Below are 21383 nucleotides of genomic sequence, written 5' to 3'. Positions count from 1 at the left end.
CCATTCACTGTTTATCCTGGGAGTCATATTGCACTAAGGAAGTTGACTTGACATCAAAACCCATGTATTCTCTACTCCTATCATGAAGAGTCTCAACAGCAGCCCAAATATGGAAGATTTTAGTCCATGGCAATAGTTCTACTGGTTCTGTCCTTTACTTTAGCGCCCCTTAGAACAGGAAGCAAAAGCTATCCGGAGACTGATGATAAATGGACCACAATCATTTTGCAGATAAAGAGAAGAGAATAAGCATTTCTGTAGCACCAATTATGCCAGAGACTCTGCTAAATAAACACTTTGCAAATATCTCACTAGATCCTAACAACAATTCTTTGAAGGTGCCATTATCTAATTTTACAGTAGAGGAAACTGAGGCAAACGACGACTAACTTGTTTACCAGAGGGGAAATGTAAAAAAAAGTGCTTCACTGACTACCTGATTCCCCTGGGTCAGACTCCATTTCTTCTGACAAGACAGTATTGGAATTATCTGAGGCAGTAAAAACTTAATTGTGGATATGGAAAAAGATAATTTATCCACTAGCAACTTTCTACATCGAGGACACTACTCAAGGTATTCTAATGAGCTAAAAACATTAATTTATTCTTACCTTAGTTTTCCCCTCAAATAGGGGCTGTTTGACTAGGGTCTATGAATTTCAAAAAGTATTTTGAAAACAATTATTTCCATATAATTGGCTTCTTCTGTCATCCAATGTTATTTTATGCATTAAAAATATTCTGGTGGGGCAGCTGGTTGGTGTAATGGATAGAACACAGCTCTCAAATCAGGAGGACCTGAATTCAAATCTGGCCTCAGATATTTAACAATTTCTGGCTGTGTAACCCTGGGCAAGTCACTTAACCCCAATTGCCTCAGCAGCAGCAAAAAAAAATTCTGGTTGGGGTAGTCTATGATACACACACACACACGCAAATAAAGAACTTGTGTTGTAAAACAAAAATAAATCAAGTTACTGTTCATTTCTATTATAACACTCCACCCCCACCTCCCCGCACTCATGTACTTGTATTCTTTTAAACAACTTTTCTGTATCTCATCAGCTGAAAGATCTTCCTAATGTCCCTCTTACTGGACAAAGAAAAGGAGAGAATAAATGTCAGTTTGATATTGAAGCCCTGAGTTCAATGTGTGAACTATTACTACTTGAGGTCACACTGAGCAGATGGAAAACCAGAACACTAGTTCTCCAGGTTTCCAGTTTGGGGCTTTTTCTACCACCAACACTTTAAAAATTCACTGTTCCCAAACTGGCAATTATTTTGAGCCTTTTTAACACTCCACTAAGGAATGTAAAACTCCTAAGGGAACATCTCCCTTCCCTGGATGGGACCTCTCAAATACATACGAAATTAAGGCACCAAGGGAGAACTTGGTTCCTCCTTATATCTACAGGCCTCGGTCTACTGCTAATTCAACTGGCATCTTTGTGGGTCATTTTAAAACCAGAACTTTATTTTAATGATTCTCTTAAGTGGCTTACAGAGTTCTCTATTTTTACATACATATGGATATGCATACATATAGTAGGCATTACACCTACCTAAGGCATTGCATCTTATAACATGTTCCTGAGATCTTGTTTTTCTACTTGCAAAACAGCCTAGGTTCAAAAAAGAAAACAACTCTCAAAAATCTTGCCCTCAATAATTGGCGTGATATCACCTGAAGCTGGCAAGGGAGCATTACCTGCTTATTTCCTTGGACTATTTGATTTCAACCCTGTTGCCTTTATACTCTGCCTCTTCATCCACAGTTGGAAAGAACCGTGAGAGCACATGGGGGCTCAGAACTTCCTCAATTCACAACTTAAAAATTTTTCTAGTAAGTCACCTCATAAAATGAAGTAGACTTCTGAATGAATGATCCTTATTCTCAACTAACAGAAACCTAACCAATATTTCCCATCTCAAGTTTCGACCAAATATCCTGAATTAGTGGGATGGTACTTTTATTGCTAGTAGTTGTGGGCAGTGCTAAAGGAAGCCAGGCAGCTTCTGATAGACACATACACACATACACGCATATATAGTCTTTTTCTGAAAAGTTCTTCATTCTGCTAGTAGAAGAAGCTGTATTTGGTTCACAGCAGGCCAATCAGGAAGCAGCCCACAAAGGAGGAAATGTGGGTATCTTCTGTGGAATTCGATTTTCTGTTCAGCCACAGGCTCCCATGCCATACCTTGCCAACTTCCTAAGCATGGATACAAATATGAGAAAGGGTCAAGATATGAGAGCAAGTCAAGCTTGGAAAATGACAGCCACAGAAAAGGATCAGGGAGAAGGAAGAGAGAATGCAGCAGCTCCCCATCTTCACCCCTCACCGTTTTCCTGCTCCATAAGACACAAATCAGAGCCCCACTCACACAGCAGGCAGATGGCTGAGCCAGCCAGAACACAGACATCAGAGCAAGTCGTCTTCTGCAAGGACACCATCATCACCAGAAACTGAAGCAGCTTCTAAGCAAAGACAGGAAGGGGAAATTAGGTAACACCCAACTTGAATAAGTTATTCCCAAAGTACTGGGTTGGGCAGAGCCAGGACCTCATCAAACTTGTCCAGTTCTGGATCAAAGAGAGAGAAGGCAGCAACCAAGGAGTTTCAGGAGCCTAGGTAGAAAACATTTGTCAGTTACCTGATAAACTGAGGCATGAGAGAGTGTGTGGTGTCTCTCCAGGACTCTTCTTAGCCTCAGACAACAGGCTGTCTAGAGAGGCATCTGTCTCTGTGGCCTGAAGGAGTAAAAAAAAGACAAGTGACAAGTGTTAGTAAATGAGGTGAGGGAAAAGGAAACACATCATTGCCTCAACGCTGTCAACTGTGGAAGCAGCCAAGTTTGGCTCTGGAAGAGCAAAACTAAAGCACCTTTTGTAGGCTGGTGAAGCAGCCTCAGATCTAAGGAGAGCCCAGAGCCTGAGGCAGAACTCTAGGCTGTGAACCGAGTCCCCCAAGGGTATCATCCTTTACAACTACTGGAGCTCACTCACCAATATATCCTGCAGCATCTCAGGGACAGCAGCATCTCCTTCTCCCACGTCTTGGGGAAGTTCAACTGCAAAACCTTGGCGTACTAGTTCTAGCCCAATGTCAAGATTCTGGAAGAGAGAAAAACAAAAGGATTAAAATACCTTTTTATTTTCTATGCTAGTCATGAAAATGGGGGGAAAAGGCTAGGATGAGGAATTTGGGGAAATTAAGGATAATCCCCAAAGTCAAAAGACCAAGGTACTGAGTTCTATGCCTTACCTGTCCATTGCTTGTGTCATAAAGGTGTATTTCTGGCCAAGTAGAAATTCCTGTTTGCACATAGCTGGAGATCTTGGCCACCAGAGGCTTCCACTCTGCGCAGTGAGTGAGACGGTCAAATTCATCTAGTGCTTCCTCTTCCCACTGTTCACCTGGTGAAAGAGGCAGAGGAGTCAGTGCTGAGAATGGGAATAAAATCAAGAGACAGCCTATCTTTTTTGCAGAAGTGATCTGAGCTCTTGGGAGTTCTATCAAGTAGCCAGACAAGATAAAGAGAATTTCCCAGTGTGCTATATGGAACTCATTCTATTGTGAGACCAAATCACATGGTTAACTTACCTGAGGGAACAATCCTTGCTAGACTACATTCTATTGCTTGGAATGGGAGGCTTAGAAAGTCACTCCTGAAATAATTTAAAAAAAAAAAAGGTAATTAAGAATCTTATAAGATCTTCTAAAAGTCATATTGTATCTCTGCTTTAAGACTATAACACATGAGCAAATCTAATCTATCCCCCTTAGAACTGGTTCCACTTTAAACTTCCTAATTGAGCTCTTTACAATGTCTCCAATTGAAAGGGATGAGATATAACTAGAATTAAGATATGATCTGACCTCCCTCTTTATAGCTATATATATGACTGAACCTACTGACCTGATAGCTCTCAAATCCTTGAGTGGGCTCTCCCCATTATCTCCAAAGTCAACAAAGTAGAGATCCAGATTCCCATTCTCGAGGGTACCCAGGACACGGGCCCGATACCAGGGTCCATCTGTAGGTAAAGGTGCTGCTACAATGTCACCCACGTGTACGGTAAGATCTTCAGGCTACTTGTCCAAGTTGGAGGGAAGCGGGGGGAATGGCAATAGATGCATCAGATAAAAGGTGAGAGAAAAGAACAAATATCCATGAGTCACAGAAAACTGGTTCCCAAAGGGAAAGGAAGAAAATGCATAGAAAGGAAAAGGTAGGAGATATTTATTTCCCTCAAGGCTTATTATCTCCCCAACCCCTTGGTCCACATGGCAACTCACTGATTGACTGTTCTCATAGTATTGGGTCATCTCATTGACCAGCTTGTCCAGTTGTAAACTGCGGGAGCCAATAATCTGGATCCAAAAATGGTTGGGGTTTTCGGAGGCAGACACATAGACTTCTAGATACTCATCAGCATGAAAACTGAAGTCAGGGCTGGGGACTGAACACATTATGCAGTTGTGGTTGGTGGATATGACAAAAACATCCCTGGCTAATAGAAGACGGAAGTGGGCTAAATAGGAGTGATAGCTTTCAGTTTTAAAAATATTCAAAAACACAAATATGGAATTGAGGATTTTTATACTTGTTCCTTTCCAACTACAACACCATGGCTATGATATAATTCAGATCTCTAGTCACGTTTATATCCCTTCAGACGTAGTCTCCTTTGGGGATTGTTATAGCTCCCACAGGATGGGGAACAAAACATCAGGTAGCAAGATTTGTAGCCTAATATCTACTAGGATACCTCGTTTCCCATTTACTATTCTATCCTACAACTTTTCACTTGTGGAAGAAAAAGCTTCCAGAACCTGGGACTTTCCTTTGTTAGGGATGCTGTAAAGAAATATGACTACAAAGTAACAAGTCTGATTCCACAAACCACACAAGAAAAACTGTTCATCTGTAATCACACCTCATACTGAATGAGAAGTGTTTTGAGGAACTTTAAATAGTTGTGGGATTATCTGAAGAAATATTTTAATCCTGGACTGCCAGACTTTCCAGCACAGGATTTTTAATGCTTTTTCTTGCCACCACTTTGTACTTTGGAAATGAACTGCTATAATTATGAACAAATATTAGCTCAGCAATTTACTATTTTCAGAAACATGATTCATTTCCAAGACAAATATAAAATACTTTCGGTTATCTGTATATTTCAGTTATCCAAGTGAGTCTTCCCCCATTTATTAGCATGGACAATCAAGCTGTCACTGGAGATAACATACTTTCAAATTTTGGCATCTCTGGATTGGCTTGGGCTCCCATGTCCTCCTGGTGGCTGTTGTCACTGAGCTTTTTTTCATGGGAATGTTCCACCCGTTCTGGTCTCAAACCAGCTGTATCTCCTCCTCCTCGGCTAGGATTGGCAGCCAGTGATGGGGCCAGTTTCTTGCCAGTGCTCATGTCCTTAGGAAAGGCTGGCTCCCCAGCTCCTCCAGGCCCTGCCACTTCTTCTCTCTTGACACTGATGGGCTGTTTGCGCTGTACTCTGGATTCTGCCGAATGAGCAATCCTCTTCCGAAGCTCTTCATCTTCGGACACTTTTTCTAGAATAAGATGCTTGACAGAAAAAAATCATCTCAGATCCTCAAGTCATGAAAGAAGGGGATTTTCTCATTTAGATTTTGCACACAAACACATGCACGCTCAGCTTTATTCAATATTCACCTTGGCTGCTGCCACTTCCTTCTGTGTTCCTGAAATCTTTATGAGTCGTGTTAGTAGCAATGTCCCTTCTGATTCCTTGTCACAGGTAATTTTGGCCCCAGAACTCTTGCAGATGGCACGAATGGTTTCCCCACCCCTCCCTGCAGAAAGATATATAGACAAATTCTGCTTGCCACTACTTTGCAGCAACTAGAAAAATCAGTGGAAGTAAGAATAAATTTTCATTTCCAAACTGAGCCAAATACTAGGTTCTTAATAAATGCCTGAACAAAATAGTTCCTGAAATCTTTCCTGGCAATATAGCCTCTAAGAAATGTTTTTTTTTTTCTTTAAAAAATTTCAGGTGGTTTTAATTCCTTCATTCTAAATATATCTATTTTTTTAAATCATTCAAGGAGGCTTCACTTTTCAGTCCTAAAATAAACCAGAATACTCTACTAGAGTAAGTTAGAGAAAAAGGGCATTAACCAAGTTAAGAAGAATTGGTTCTAATCCTGGCTTTGGGGAAGGGGGGGAATGGTAACTTTATGACCTTAGAAATGCCAGTGTTGAGTCTGTTTGCTCATCTGTAAGCCAGGGATAGTACCTGCCCTGCCTACTTAAACAGAAGAGTTATGAGGTACATAGAAAATCAGCTTATCAAAAGCATTCTAAATACTATTAAGTGCTATAAAATTTTAAAACCTTATAGTAAAGGGCTAATATTTTATGAGAAAGTATGTATTCTATCTTCAAAAGGTTAAAGAGAGGAGCAGTCCACTTTTTAATCCTTTGTGAATCTACCACCCATAGTTTTCTCTAAATCTTTTTTGAACTTAATTGGTATTTTGGGATTATATTTGAGACAAATTGGGTAAAAATTGTGGTCATCTTTTGGATATCTCACCTAATGGAGATGACAGTGACCAAGAAAAACACTTAAGAAGATAAGGAAATAAAGCAGCATTAAAGGGAGACAACAGTACCTATAATTCTGCCCACAGATCTCTGAGGTACTGAAAGCTGTTCATACACTGGGGTGTTCTCCGTCAGAATCTGGTGGATTGCTGCTTTGGCTTTGCAAACCTGGACAGGAAAGCCACTGATGAGCAGCACTCGTTCTTCACCTACATCTTCTGTGTCCACATCAATTCGAGCACCAGTCTGTTTCCTTAGCTTCAGAGAGGAAAGGAGGAAAAAAAGGGAAAGTGTGTACATCTATGAATATGGCAGGGCTTAGGGAGAAAATAAGACATATGTTGTTGGACATGGCCAAAGTGGGAATTAGTTTTCCTTGCCATATTTGTTGTGAGGACTTTGGTTTTTCTTTTCTTCTCTTTTTTTAAAATAGGTCATGGGAAGAAGGAAAAAAAAAATCTATTGACAAAAATTTCTTTTAACTAGAGACTTCGAGAACTGATTCTTTAAATGGAACTATGGGTGCTCTAGGGAGATGGAAGTAAAGAAAAGGGCTAAGTAGCCAACTCCCTGATCCAGGTCCTAATTGGAAATGCAATCAATCCTTACCTTACCTGCATTAACAGGCAATGAATAGATAATGGCAAACAATTATAAAAACAATCAATTTAAAAATATTAAGATTTGTGATACTTTTTTTTAACCTTCAAAAAGATTTTTTTTTAAAGTTAGTTTTACTTTATTTTCAGCAGTCTATAATTCTCTCCACTTCCCTTGACCTCCCCACAAAATTGTCACAAACATGTATAGCTGAACAAACCATCCTTCCCACAAATCATCCTTTGGTCATGTCAAAAAACCAAAAAGTTTCAATCTGTACTTGAGTCCTTCACAAATTATCAGGAGCATGTTTCATCACTAAATCTCTGGAATAATTGGTTGGTCATCATTCTGGCTGGAGTTTTTAAGTTTTTCAAAGTTATTTGTCTTTACAATATTGTTATTAAATGTTCTTTTTAACTCACTTTACATCTCATCAGTTCATACAAGTCTTCCCAGGTTTCTCTGAACCACTCCCTTTAGCATTTCTTGAAGCACAACAGTATTCCATTACAATCATATATCATAATTTGTTCAGCCATTCTAATTGATAGGCATCTCCATCAACTTCCAATTCCATCAGTTTTCAATTCTTTGCCACCACCAAAAAATGCTGTTATAAATATTTTTGAACATGAGTCCTTTTCCTTTCTTCATTCTCTGGGTCAAAGGATATGCACAGTTTAAAATCTTTTTGGGCAGAGTTCTGAATTGCTTTTCAGCATGGTTGAATCAGTTTACAATTTTACCAACAGTACATTAATGTACTGTTTGTTTACCCCAAAATCGTCCTAGTATCTTGCTTTCTTTTGTGTCAATTTTGCCAATCTGATAGGTATGAAGTTAAAAACGTCGTAGTTGTTTTAATTTGTATTTCTCTAATTGTTAGAATTTTAGAGTATTTTTTCATGTGGTTATTTTTAGCTTGGACTCAAGCTAAACTTCATATTCTTTGACCATTTTCATTATTTTTAATCACAAATCAATTACCTAAATATTTTAGGAAATGAAAACTTTCTAAAATGACTTGTGTTATCAGCATTTTTTGTAACAGAGATAAGCTAGAAGCTTTCCCAATAAGGTCAGGATGATGAAAGGATGCTCATATATTATCACTATTATTTAATATTATACTAGAAATGATACCTATAGCAATTAGAAAAGAAAAAGAAATGCAAAGAATTGGAATTGGCAACGAAGAAACTTAACTATCCTTTTTTTGCAGATGATATTATGGTACACTTGGAGAATTCCAGAAAACCAACAAAAAACTAGTTAAAATAATAAAGCAGCAAAGTTGAATGATATATACTACATTACCAACAAAGTCTAGCACCAAGAGATAGGAAAAAAAAATTCCTTTTAAAATAACTGTAGGCAATAAAAAATGCATGGAAGTCTTCCTGACAAGATAGATGGGTGGCACAATCACAAAACACTTTTCATACACACACACACACACACACACAAAAAAAAAAAATCAAATCTTAACGACTGGAAATATATTTAACTGCTCATGGACAGGTTGAACCAACATAATAAAAATGACAATTCTATCTAAATTAATTCAGTATCATACCCAAGAAAAAATATCTTAGAAAAAAATACAACACTCATCTAGAAGAACAAAAGGTCAAATAACAAGGGAATCAATAGAAAAAACTTGAAAAAGAAGTTAGCTATTATCAGTTCTAAAACTATATAAGATTGCAATAATCAAAACAATCTGGCACTGGCTAAGAAATATTGGTAGATCAGTGAAATAGATTTTTACATAGTAGTAAATGACTATAGTAATTATGATCCAAGCTTTTAGGAAAGAACTTATAATCTGACAAAAATTTCTGGGAAAAGTAGAAAGCACTTCTACAGAAATTAAATATAGACCAACACCTCATACCACATACTAAGATAAAGTTAAAATGAGTCCATGATTTAAATACAAGGGTGTGAGTATAAGCAAATTAAGGGGGAGCATGGAATAGTTTGCCTATCAGATCTATATATAATGAAAGAATTTATAACCACACAAGATAGAAAACATAAGTTATAAAATGGATAATTTTGATTACATTAAATTAAAAAGGTTTTGCACAAAACCAAAAAGCCTAGACTAGAAAATAAGCAGAAAATTGGGGGGGAAATTTATAGCCAGTTTCTCTAACAAAAACCTCATTTCTCAAATTATAAAGAACTGGATCAAATTTTTAAGAATCACAAGTCATTCCCAAACTGACAAATAGTCACAGAATGTGAACAGGTAGTTTTCAGATGAAGAAATCAAAGCTATCTATAGTCATGTGAAAAAAATACTTCAAATCAGTACCAACTAGAGAAATGCAAATTTAAAAATCTCTGAGGTACCAATTCCTATCTATCAGATTGGCTAACATAACAAAAAAAAAGTAAAATGATTTTTTTTCTTTTCTAATTACCCAGGCATGGGCTCTGTCAAAAAAAAAAAAAAAGTAAACTGATAAATATTGGAGGGGAAATTGGGACATTAAAGCACAGGTGGTGGAAGTTTGTGAACTGATACAACTATTTCTGGAGAGCAATTTGGAACTATACCCAAAAAACTATGCTATGCATACTCTTTGACTCAGCAATACTACTACTAGGATTGTATCCTCTTTTTTTTTTTTTTTTTTAAATAACCTATATGTACAAAAATATTTATCCTGTGGTATCAAGGAACTAGCTGAATAAGTCATGGTATAAGATTGTAATGGAATATTATTATGCAACAAGTAATGATGAGAATGATTTCAGAAAAACCTGGGAAGACTGCTATGAATTGACGCAAAGTGAAGTGAACAGAACCAGGAGAAGCATATTTAGTATTGTATGATAATCAACTGTGAATGACTTAGCTATTCTCAGCAAGACAGGTCTGAAGGACTCATGATGAAAAATGCAATCCACTTCTAAGAAAGAACCGAGGGATGCTGAATGCAAATCAAAGCAAATATTTTTACAAAGTTTTATTTTTCTTGTTTTTAAATTTTTTTGGGGTGGGAGGTCTGTATTGTCTTTGACAACATGATTAATATAAAATGTTTTGCATGACTACATTGAATAACCTATATCAAATTGCTTGCAGTTTTATTTTTCTAATAATTACTTGGATTAAGGAGATGGGAAGTTGCTTTTCTAATTTTTTTTAATTGACAAATGAGGAAGGTAACTATTAGATATATGCTGAGTAGCAAAGAAAATCATCTAATCTAAAACTTAATGTTTATGGTAAATTATCTATAAAGTAAATTTTTGAGTAATTTAGTCACTTTCTTAAATATAAGCGCCTTACATTATGAAATAATGGCTAGAATGAAAGCCATCAGTCATCGAAGGGAAGCAATTTAGCTTGCCAAAAGTGTTTTTCTCTAAAGGCAACTTATTTTCTGTATGTATATATGATATTGGAGGGGAGGGGAAAAAAAATCAATGAACACAAAAGTCAACATACTTACTTGTTTAATATTGGCTCCTTGTCGGCCAATAATCAGCTTCACAGCCTCCTGGGGTACCCGCATTTCTACCTCAATATCATCTTCCCCAACGAATGTCAGACGTTCTTCTATAAAATGACCATCAGATAAATCCCAATGCTGAAAGCTCATATAATACCTTTGTGCTCCCTGACTTCTATGGCAAACATCTGACTGTCAAAAACTATAAGATCCCAGAAAGAAAAAAGACAAAGAAACCCAATAATAGCAACAAATGAAGGTGCTATCTGAATGGGAACTTAAAAGATTACAGAAGATGTGACTAGCAGACAGGATAGCTTTGAAGACTGTTACTTCACAGACATCAAAACAGGAAAGGATCCCTGGCCTTTCTTACAAGGAAGGTGTATTGAGTTTTAGAGAGTTTTCTGATTCTAAACTATCTCCAAAAGGAGAAGGAATCCAGAATTACCCTGGATATTCTGTTCAGATTCAAGACTTTTTATTCCACCAATTTTTTGCAATACATTTAAACCCTGAAACACAGTCCATTAGTGGGGATGGTATGAATGAGAAGAAATTGATCTCTCAAGGCTGAATAGGAAGATACATATATAAAAGAATAGGGTATTTATATTTACACATATACAGTAACAGATATAAGACCAAAAGCTATTCCTCAAAAGTAGTCAAAGGATATAAACAAAACATTTCTCAAAAGACAGATTGAAAATTATTAACAATAACATAGAAAAATGCTCCAAATCTCTAATAATAAGAGATGCAAATCAAAATAACCCTGAGGTTTTATCTTCTATCCAACATACTGGAAAAGATGAAAAAAGATGAGGATATCTAATCTGGGATATGGAAAGATAGGACCCTGGTGGATTATTGGTGGAGCTATGAACCAGTACAACTGTTTTAGAAAACAATGTAGGAATATGCAAATAAAGAGTTCATACCCTTTGACCCAGCGACTCTAGTATTAGGCTTATATCCCAAGGAGGTCACTGGTAATAAAAAAAAAAAAAAATTTCTCACATACACCAAAATATTTATAGTAGCATTTTTTGCATTGTAGTAGAGAATTCAAAACAAAGTATGTACTCATCAACTGGGAAATGGCTAATCAAATGGTAGCATATGAATGTAAAGGAATTTTGCTATGCTTTTAAAAATTATGTGTGATGAATACAGAGAAGCATGGAAAGATCTACATGAATTACTTCAGAGTGAAATAAGCAGAGCCAAGGAAATAACATACCCAAAGAACAATATAAATGGAAAAAACCAAACACAAAAAAATTCAAAAGAGAATGTTGCAAAATTACAAAGAAGAGCTGGCAGGCGCAGGATAATACAATGCACATATTTTCAGACTTCTTTTTTTTTAAAATGCACTGAGCAGTTATGCTGGTTTTCCCCCTCTCTTTTTCTTCAAATTATCATTTGTTGTATGGGCTAGCTCTCTGGGAGGGCAGGCATATGGGGGAAATTATGCTGATGTTAAAAAAAAAAATCAATAAAAATTTATTTTTTAAAAAAGAATCCACTAAGGGCGGCTAGATGGCACAGTAGATAAGAGCACCAGCCCTGAAGTCTGGAGGATATGAGTTTAAATCTGGTCTCAGACACTTAACACTTCCTAGCTGGTATGATCTTGGGCAAGTCACTTAACCCCAACTGACTCAGCAAAAAAAGAAAAAAAAAATCCACTAGTTCTCTCTTTAGATCAATAAAGCTCTTAGAAAAGGACAGATGAATTGGTATCGCAGTCTACAGACTTGCCGCTAATGGCAAAGTTGCAATACAAAAAGGAACATATTTCTTTGCTACTGGAAATGCAGTTGATTGGCAAAGATTCATGTTCCAATTGAAATATGATAAATTAAAAAAAATCAATTAAAATTTATTTTTTAAAAAAGAATCCACTAAGGGCTGCTAGGTGGCATAGTAGATAGAGCACCAGCCCTAAAGTCAGGAGGAAATGAGTTTAAATCTGGTCTCAGACACTTAACACTTTCTAGCTGATGTGATCTTGGGCAAGTCACTTAACCCCAACTGACTCAGCAAAAAAAAAAAAAAAAAAAATCCACTAGTTTTCTCTTTAGATCAATAAGAGCTCTTAGAAAAGGATAGATGAATTGGTATCTCAGTCTAAAGACTTGCCGCTAATGGCAAAATTGCAATACAAAAAGGAACGTATTTCTTTGCTACTGGAAATGCAGTTGGTTGGCAAAGACTCATGTTCCAGTTGAAATATGATAAGTTAAGTTTAAAAAGTTTCATTTTTTTTTTTTTACTTCAGGTTAATGAAATATGTCAGTTTCTAAAACTTTGCATGTATATGTGCATATACACAAAAATACGTACCTCTGCTTTCTCTATACCTTCGGTAGAGGATATAAGCAACGGTCAGGCTGGCTGGAATTCCAAGGCCCAGTGCTATTTTCTGAATGGTTGAGAGGTTTGTCCAAGAAGACCATTCAGTGGACATTTTCTCTGAAGTTCTAACCTGCATTCTGAAGCATGGGAGGGGAAACAAGGAAAGCTTTCAACTAAAACTTATTTGTTGCTAGCAATACTTTTGCCCAAATTCTAAGTACCAACTCCAAGGTAAGAAACCCAACTTACTGCACAAGCAACTGAAGGCCATAGGTAAAAAGAAACTTACTTTGTCACTTTGCTGCCCAGCCCTAGAAAAATACACAAACTCACGAAATTTAAAAACAATGAACAAACCAATTTGGCTGGGGAGCTTAGATGATAAAAACAACAGTAACACAAACTAAAGCTAGAAAGTAGGATGATTTTAGATTATGGAGGACTTTGAAAGTTATGCTAAGATGTTAAATTTGTAGCAGTAGTGAACTAATAAAATTTGAACAAGATTAAAATATATTAAGTTTTCAAAATGTTTTACATCTCCAGATGATTCTTTCTTATTTGATCTTCACAATTTTGTGAGTTGTGCCACAGATATCTTCATTTTATAGAGGAAGAAACTGAGACTAAGAAAGATTAAGTGACTTGCCCAGGGTCACACAACTGGTTAAGTGTCTGAGATGGCCAGTTGTGGCTCCAAGTCTAGGGCTTTTCCGATTGTGCCATGTAGATATCCAGCCTAAGACTTAGGAAAATTGCTCTGCATCAGTATATAGAATGAAATAGAAAGTAAAGTTTGGTACAGAACTTCTAACCCTACAACTTCTCTTAGTCATCCAACCCCACACTCTTTTCTTGGCCCTTGTCCTTCCTGAAGCTTTGTGGTGTTTGGAATGACTTGATTTGTCTCTCTGGCCTAACGCACTATCATTTATGCTCTAAGCCCAATATGTGGATAGACCTTGGAGCTCTTGTTTCTTCTCTTTTTTCCCCTATACCATCGCTTGATGATTCATCAACTCCATTTCAACTATCACCTGTCTGCAGATAACTCCCAAACCAACATGTTTCTAACCGCCTGCTAGATAGCGCTAATTGGAAGTCATTCTTTCAAAAATCTTTGCCTTCCAATTTCCCTATTCCTATCAAGAACACTACTCTTCCAGTCACTCAGCTTCACAATCTCATAATCACATTAGAGTATTTCCTGCTCTTGGTGGCAACTGATGGTACAATGGGGTAAAGGGCTGGGCCTGGAGTCAGAAAGATCTGAGTTCAAATCTTGGCAGGGGCACTTATTAGTTGTGTGGCACCAGACACAAATCACTTGACTTCTGTCAGCCTGTTTCCTTAAGTACAAAATAGGACTAACAACAGCAACTACCTGGAAGGCTTGTTGTGAGCATCAAAAGGGATAATATCTGTAAAATGCTTAGAATGATGCATGATACACAGTAAGTACTATATAAAAATGCCAGTTCCCTTCCCTTTTTCAAGCCCTACCCATCAAGTTGTTATCTTGTTGCATCTAAAGCCAAAGCATCTCTCATATCTGTACCCTTCTCTCTACGCTTCAATTCCTTTAGTTCAGACCCTCAACAACACTTCTCACCTGGAGAACAAGTGCAACAGCACCCAATGGGTGTCTTCCCCTCTTCTATCCATCTTCTTTATGGCTACCATAGTGAAAGTCCTAAAGCACCCTTCTGACCCAGTTCCTCTGATCAAGAAGCTTTAGTGACTCTTTATTGCCTTTGGGTTAAAATACAAACTCATCTCTTTCACATGTAAAGTCTTTCACAATCAATTTCAATTTATCTTCCTATGATGATTTTATTTTTCTCTTCTGTTCATCATGTATTCACAAAAATTTAAGAGTCCCTTTTAAAAAAATAGCTACATTTTTTTTGTTTATTTTTTGGAGAGGTAGTAAAAGGGAAAGAGGGAAAAGTTCTATGTGTGATGTGGTTTCATGTTTACATGTTAGGAAGATCATATTCAAGATTATTCCATTAACTTGAATAGTCAAGACAATACAAATCAATTAGTCAATTGAAAAACCTTTTATCAATTCAAGCAGCTTTGTGAGACTCCAGGCTGCAGTTGTGTTTTACTGTTACCAAAAAATTAAAAAGCTATTTTCCCTTTGGATTTGCTCAGGTATGGGAGAAAAACCCTTTAGTTTATATGACTACTACACAAAAATGCAACTTCAATGATGATTGTCAAAAAATCTGGTTCAATTCTAGTGATGCTAGAAATACAGATAAAACCAAAATCTACTCTGAAATAAAATGTCAGTTTTAAATAGGATCTTCTCTGAAAGAGAATAGAATTCCTATTTCAGATGCAAGAGCAGCAATTCTACCACAACAATAATCAAGGTAGAATTAAATCTGGAAGAACAGACAAAGCACTAGACTTGGGTACTTGCAGAATCTGGATTCAAATCCTTAATCCCATTCTAAGTGACCTTACACCAATCTGGATCTTAGTTTCCTGATCTAAAAAATGAGGGTGCTAGACTACCTGACTTCTGATTTCCCTTTCAGCTCCAGATATATGATTCTAAGATCCGGATGTTTTTCACTCCTGCCCGTTGGAATAAGCATCTCTCCCTTCCTCTTAGTTAAAAATTAAATGCAGACTTTCAAGTTTTTAGTAATTCACTAAAAAATTTGCAAAACTGTAGTGTTTATAAAGCCTGTAACAACATTATACATTCTTGCCCAACCTGGCTCCCACTCCTCTTTCCCCACCAAAAAATACCCCAAATCTTTACTGCTGTTTGCTGAGCTTGCAGCCTTAATAAGAGGATTCTATGCTCTTGTTTTTCCAATAGTAAATTAGCAAGCTCACTTTGACCATTAGGTAAACTGTCTTTGGCAAGGAGACTGTGCCTGTATTGAAGTTTGTGTGTAGTTTTATGATTACAAAATTTCTGTCTCAAATTGTGTACAAAAGTCAATTTTTCTTTGAAGATAGAAAATTTTTTAGAACTTTCCCAGTGATATTAGGTAGGCTTTTCTTTCTTTCTTTTTTGCTGAGGCAACTGGGGTTAAGTGACTTGCCCAAGGTCACACAGCTACGAAGTGTTAAAGTCTGAGATCACATTTGAACTCTGGTCATCCTAACTTCAGGGCTGATGCTTTACTTTGACACCTAGCTGCCCCTAGGCTTTTCTTTAAAACATTAAGTGTTACACCTGAGTTTAATTTTGAGGTCTTATTTAAATAACAGTAACTGGCTTGAGAGAAACCAAAGGGGGAAAAAAAAAAGCACCTCTATATCATAGTCATTTATATAGTGTAAATATTATTTATGTTGAGTCATAATGTTATTTTTCTTAACCTCTCAGGATTTTGTAAGTTTTTCCATAGACTCTACAACATTCAAAATTTCTGCGGATGTATTTAATATTGATTTAAAATGCTTTTCCCAAAGATTCTAAATGCTTCGTCAAAGCAGTAGCTTGGAACAACAGCACATGCTAAGATTTCTTTCTTCGTTTTGTACTTTAAAATACATGACTTTAAATAACAAATGCTATATTTTCTACTTGAGCTCTTTCCTCCCTCTTCTCTGCTTCCAACTCTAAATTTTTTTAAGGCAAGCAATCAACCATATGTATAAACACTAGCTCAACTAGTACCTTAGCAACAATTTGATCTGTCAATCCTCTTCTAAAAATTCATGATTGTGGATTTTTAAATAAATGAAGAACATGCTTAATATATCTTTTTTGTCCAGTTGTTTAAGTCTGCATATGTTCTCTCTGATTAAACTGTCAACTACTTGGCAAGGACATTACCATGTAATACAATGCCTAAGTACTTAGTAGGTATTTAATAATGCTAGCTGAGGAAAAACTTGTTAGTGACAGTGACAGCTATCTATCTCAGGCAATCTGGATCAAAGCCAAAGATTCTGTATACAGCCATATTCTTACCTAAATACTTTGGCATTATGTACAAACTATGAAGGTAAAGCTAAAGCTCTAGGGCAGAGGTCCTCAAACTTTTTGAATGGGGGCCAGTTCACTGTCCCTCAGACTGTTGGAGGGCCGGACTATACTAAAAACAAAAACTTTGTTTTGTGGGCCTTTAAATAAAGAAACTTCATAGCCCTGGGTGAGGGGGATAAACGTACTCAGCTGTGGCATCTGGCCAGCGGGCCGTAGTTTGAGGATCCTTGCTCTAGGGTTTTGGCATTTCTGTGATATCTACTGTCAATGTCTATGTGATGAACATGTAAGGTGGGTACCTAATAAGTATTTTTAAAATTGAATTGAGAGCACTAGAAAGTATTTCCAGAAAGTATCCAAACTTCCAAATACCCCTTTCCAGTGGTCAGTATTTTCATTTCCTATTCACATCAAAGCGTATGAAAAAAGGAAAGTAGAAGATAAATGTGACTTTAGCGGTCAATTAAGTATCTGTTACATACATGTAACTCTTATCAGGCACCAGATTTAAAAATCCTAGTCTTAGGAATCTTATTATCTACTAAGAAGATAAGACATAAGTAAATCTACGATAAGCATGTTAAGAGAGATAAATGCAATGAGAGAAGGATCTTAGAAGCCTTCATGGAAAAAAAGTGGTGCTCCCCCTTCCAGGGAGAGGGAAGGCAGAATATATAAGATACTAACTAATCCCACTGATTCCAATAAGATCATGGATGCAACAATGCAAATAGTTTTATTTCCATTGGTCTTTAGTCCTATCTGGGAAAAATGCATTCCAAACCTGAAGTACTCAAAGCAATTTAAGCAAGGGCAGATATGGCAAAAGAGATAATCCAAGGGCAAGGTACCATTAAATCTTGTTCAGATCATAAAATACTTTATTTGAGATGTATCAACATTTTGCCGATATGAATGGATTTATGTATAAGCCCACTTGTACCAAAGACTAAATTTAAATAATCTCAATAATTACCAAATCAAAAGGATAAAATTTTCACACTCATATGTACACATATGCATATATATTTACACACACCCATACCATTTGTTTATTACTAAATTAAAGCCTAAATTCATTTAGATATACATACTGTCATGAACACTACTGGATAAAACATTTAAAAATTACTAGATGCTTGCTTGATTTTATTACTTAAATGGAATAGGGGAGCAATACAAGGAAAAGACAGAATACCAGAATCTGACCATTCTATAAAGATACAGAAATTCAGGATAAGCACACAGTTCAAGTCAGACCAGTTAATTCTGTTCAAGGAAGAGCATAACTTCCTTTGAAAATGCAACATTTCAGATCTGTGAACCTAACTCCAATGACAAGTGATACAGTACATAAAAAAGTGCAGGCACAAAAGAATCCATACTATAGCTAAAATAAGTTAGAGCTGAGAATTCAAAGAACTCCAAATATGAAAATTAGCAAAATTATTATCAGTCCTCTGACACCTTTCTGCTCACAATTAAATATGCTGCATTACTCCACTCTCTGCCTTGGCATATAGGCACAATGTGAAAAAATAAAATTAAAGGAAAAAAAAAAGCACTAACCTTGAAGTCAGATGGAAACTGACTCTGACACTAGTGGGTGACCTGGGCAAATGACTTACCTCTTTGGAGTCTCTGTTTCCTCATCTGTACAAAGGGAATAGAAAGGCATTGTGGTCTAGGGTATGGAAGCTAGAAGAAGTTTGCTTCCATAAATACTAGCTGGGTAATCCTAGGCAAGTCCATTAACCTCTCATTGACCTAGGCAACTTTCTTAAAACCAAAGTAGCAAACCAAGGTTGGTGGAGGGTGTTACTTTACCAGGAACTCCTTTCACAGATGAAATCTCTGATCCGGACAGAAAAATATGAGGATACTTGCTTACTTGACAGAGCTGAAGTGAAGAAAATGTTTTTAAACCTTAACCTTATATGTACAAGAGTTTCCATTATAAACAAATTGATAATAACCAATATACATTTTTGTATCAAATTTCCTTTTAAAAATCAATGAAAGTCAAACTACTTCTAAAAGGAGCTTTCACAAACCAAGAGTCAAGTGTTTTTCATGCCTGTTAAGAGCATTTCAGAAGCATCTGAGGATAATAAATCCACTTCTTTCTTTATGTATAAAAACTTATGGGATAAAGAAACCTCATACCTTTCCCTTAAGAAAGGGGCAAGGATTTTTGTTTTCCTTCCCAGGTTATTTTTACCTTCTTTCTAAATCCGACTTTTATTGTGCAACAAGATAATTGTATAAATATGTATACGTATATTGTATTTAACATATACTTTAACATGTTTAACATGCATGGGACTGCTTGCCATCTAGAGGAGGGGGTGGAGGGAAGGAGGGGAAAAATTGGAACCCAAGTGTTTGCATGGGTCAATGTTGAAAAATTATCCATACATATGTTTTGTCAATAAAAAGCTATAATAATAATAATTTTTTAAAAAGGGGGGGCAAAGAGTAAAAACAGGCTTTGAAAGCAAAGTCAGTTTTCTGTCAATTCCAAATTATGGTAACTGCACTAGAAGGGTGGCAGAGAGAGGGATCAAATAATTGAGTTTAGTAATAAAGGCAAAAACGAGGTAGGGAGCAAGTGATAATTTTATTAAAAGGAAAATTAAAGAAAAAACAACAACCCTGAAGAAAGGCAAAGTGACAACTATACTTCTCCTGGGGCCTTCCCCCCCCCCCCCCCCCAGACAGCTCAGGACTGATATGATGTGATATGAAGAAATGTAGGGGGGCTTTGTAGTTAAAAGACCTAGGTTCAAATTTTAATTTCTTACCTGTATGATCTTGGGCAAATCACTTAACCTCTCTGGGGATCAGTTTCCTCATCTGTAGAATTAGGGATTTGAACTAGATAAACTCTGTGGTCCCTTCCAGCTCTAAATCTATGATCCTAAGATTGGAACCCTGGTAAGACTAAAAATAGGCTCTCCAACTTATGCTAGCATCACTAAATATTAAAGTTAGAGTCTTTTCTTTGCAGTTATGATTTCTGAGGTTAAGGCGACTATAAAAATTTGCTTTTGTACTGACACTCCCACAAGACTCAGAACCTCTTACCTACTTCCCGCCCCCTCCCTCAGACCCTTCCTACTTCCAACCTCTCTCCGTTCCCATGCCAACTCCAGCCTTCGCATTCTCCCTTCCTACCCACACACCCCCTTTTCTGCCCCTCCCCCCACCTGCTGGCGCTCCCTTCTCCCAGTTTCTTCTTGGCTTCTCTTTCATTTCCAGGCCTCCCTCGAACATCCCCTCAGCCCTCCCAAATTTAGGGCCGCAGGGCTCATCTCCTCGGTTCCTTCCCCACCTCCCCATACCTCACCCCACCTTGGTTGCCTCCTCACACCCTTATTCCACCATTTCCCCTGCCCCTCCCTTTACCTCCCCGCTCTCGCCCAACCTCCTCCGCTTTTCTTTTTCTCAAAGAACGCACTTAATAAATGTTCTCGATTCCTCAACCCCCTTCCCACAGGGCCCAAGGCCTCCATCTTCCCCAAACCCCCTCTCCTCATCCTCTCCGCCCCTAGACTCTTGGCTTTTTTCCAACCGCTTCGCTTTTTCTAACTCCATTTCATCTTCTCACACGCCCTCGGACCCAGCTCTAATCTCCCTCTCCGGTCCCGGCCCCGGCTTATACCGCTCCTCTGGGAATAGCCGTCGTCCCCTCGGCTCCCCAGTCGCCGTCTCCTCACACCCCGACTAGGGGAACTGCGGGCCTCGCTTCAGCCAATCAGCGCCCACCCACGTGACCCACCACATCCAATCCTCCGCCAGTGTCCTCTCCGGCCGATCGGCTTCCATTGCTCCCTCCCTACCACCGCCCCTACTTTCTCCCTAAGCCAATCGTCCCGTGAGTTTCTCAGTGAACGACATACCTGCCTCGTGTGGGTGCCCAATAATGAGAGTGAGCTTCAAAGTCGGTCCTCTACGACTGCCAATAAGAGCCGCAAGCTAGGGAGGGACCGCCTTTTCTTCCATTGGACCGGCACCTGCCTGAGAATTAAACAGCCAATCGGAGGTTTCCAGGAGCTCGCTCTGCGTAGCATTTGGCCAATCATTGAACGGAACCTCTGCGGCTGCTTGAGTTTTGGCAGAAAACCTGTTGTCCCGCTAGCTTGGACGACTCGTAGTAGGTTGGCCGAAGGGAAAAGGACGATTCCCCAGGTGTGTCGCGATGGAGTGTCACGATTGTGTTGTCCTCTGCATATTGCCCATGTTGTGTCTTATCACTTAGCCAGGGGACAGCTGCGATATGTCGTGGGAGAGACTCGTCGTGGTCAGAGCCCCTTTTCTAGGGACACAGGGTCCCCACGTTGTGACAAGTCCAGGAGTCTGGGCACGCTTGGGCAGCG

The 21383-nt window shown here is 37.8% G+C and overlaps 1 protein-coding gene across 11 annotated transcripts; it reads right to left on the bottom strand.

The window, feature by feature from the left end:
• Positions 1 to 1456: 1456 nt before the first annotated feature.
• On the bottom strand, positions 1457 to 20731 carry TDRKH (tudor and KH domain containing). 11 transcript variants are annotated; one of them, XM_051992610.1, is made up of 17 exons: positions 20669 to 20725; positions 19809 to 19860; positions 18832 to 18904; positions 18574 to 18657; positions 13029 to 13177; positions 11618 to 11665; positions 10674 to 10780; positions 6669 to 6858; positions 5704 to 5843; positions 5262 to 5595; positions 4305 to 4468; positions 3925 to 4097; positions 3609 to 3673; positions 3270 to 3421; positions 3011 to 3118; positions 2659 to 2755; positions 1457 to 2216 (listed from the first exon to the last, which is right to left on the bottom strand). In XM_051992610.1, the coding sequence occupies exons 5-17, from the start codon at positions 13174 to 13176 to the stop codon at positions 2074 to 2076; spliced, it is 1869 nt and encodes a 622-aa protein (XP_051848570.1). In that variant the 5' UTR covers position 13177; positions 18574 to 18657; positions 18832 to 18904; positions 19809 to 19860; positions 20669 to 20725; the 3' UTR covers positions 1457 to 2073. The 11 variants fall into 11 exon arrangements, 10 of the variants coding, with proteins under 10 accessions (XP_051848570.1, XP_051848568.1, XP_051848572.1 ...); XM_051992608.1 differs by lacking the exon at positions 18832 to 18904 and having other exon boundaries at positions 20669 to 20728; XM_051992612.1 differs by lacking the exon at positions 18832 to 18904 and having other exon boundaries at positions 18633 to 18657; positions 20669 to 20728.
• Positions 20732 to 21383: the final 652 nt, after the last annotated feature.

Source organism: Antechinus flavipes, chromosome 4 (assembly GCF_016432865.1).
Source record: "Antechinus flavipes isolate AdamAnt ecotype Samford, QLD, Australia chromosome 4, AdamAnt_v2, whole genome shotgun sequence".
Classification (NCBI taxonomy): Eukaryota; Metazoa; Chordata; class Mammalia; order Dasyuromorphia; family Dasyuridae; genus Antechinus; species Antechinus flavipes.
Note: the sequence above shows the minus strand (reverse complement) of the source record. Positions and strands in the feature narration are given on the sequence as shown.

Coding starts and splice junctions, on each gene's coding strand:
- TDRKH (XM_051992614.1), bottom strand. CDS start 13,176: ATGCAGGTTAGAACTTCAGAGAAAATGTCCACTGAATGGTCTTCTTGG. Junction 11,666..13,028: donor AAGGTATAGAGAAAGCAGAG/GTACGTATTTTT, acceptor TTTTATTACCAG/TGACCTCCTTGGGATATAAG. Junction 5,844..6,668: donor ATCTGTGGGCAGAATTATAG/GTACTGTTGTCT, acceptor ATCTTTCTGCAG/GGAGGGGTGGGGAAACCATT.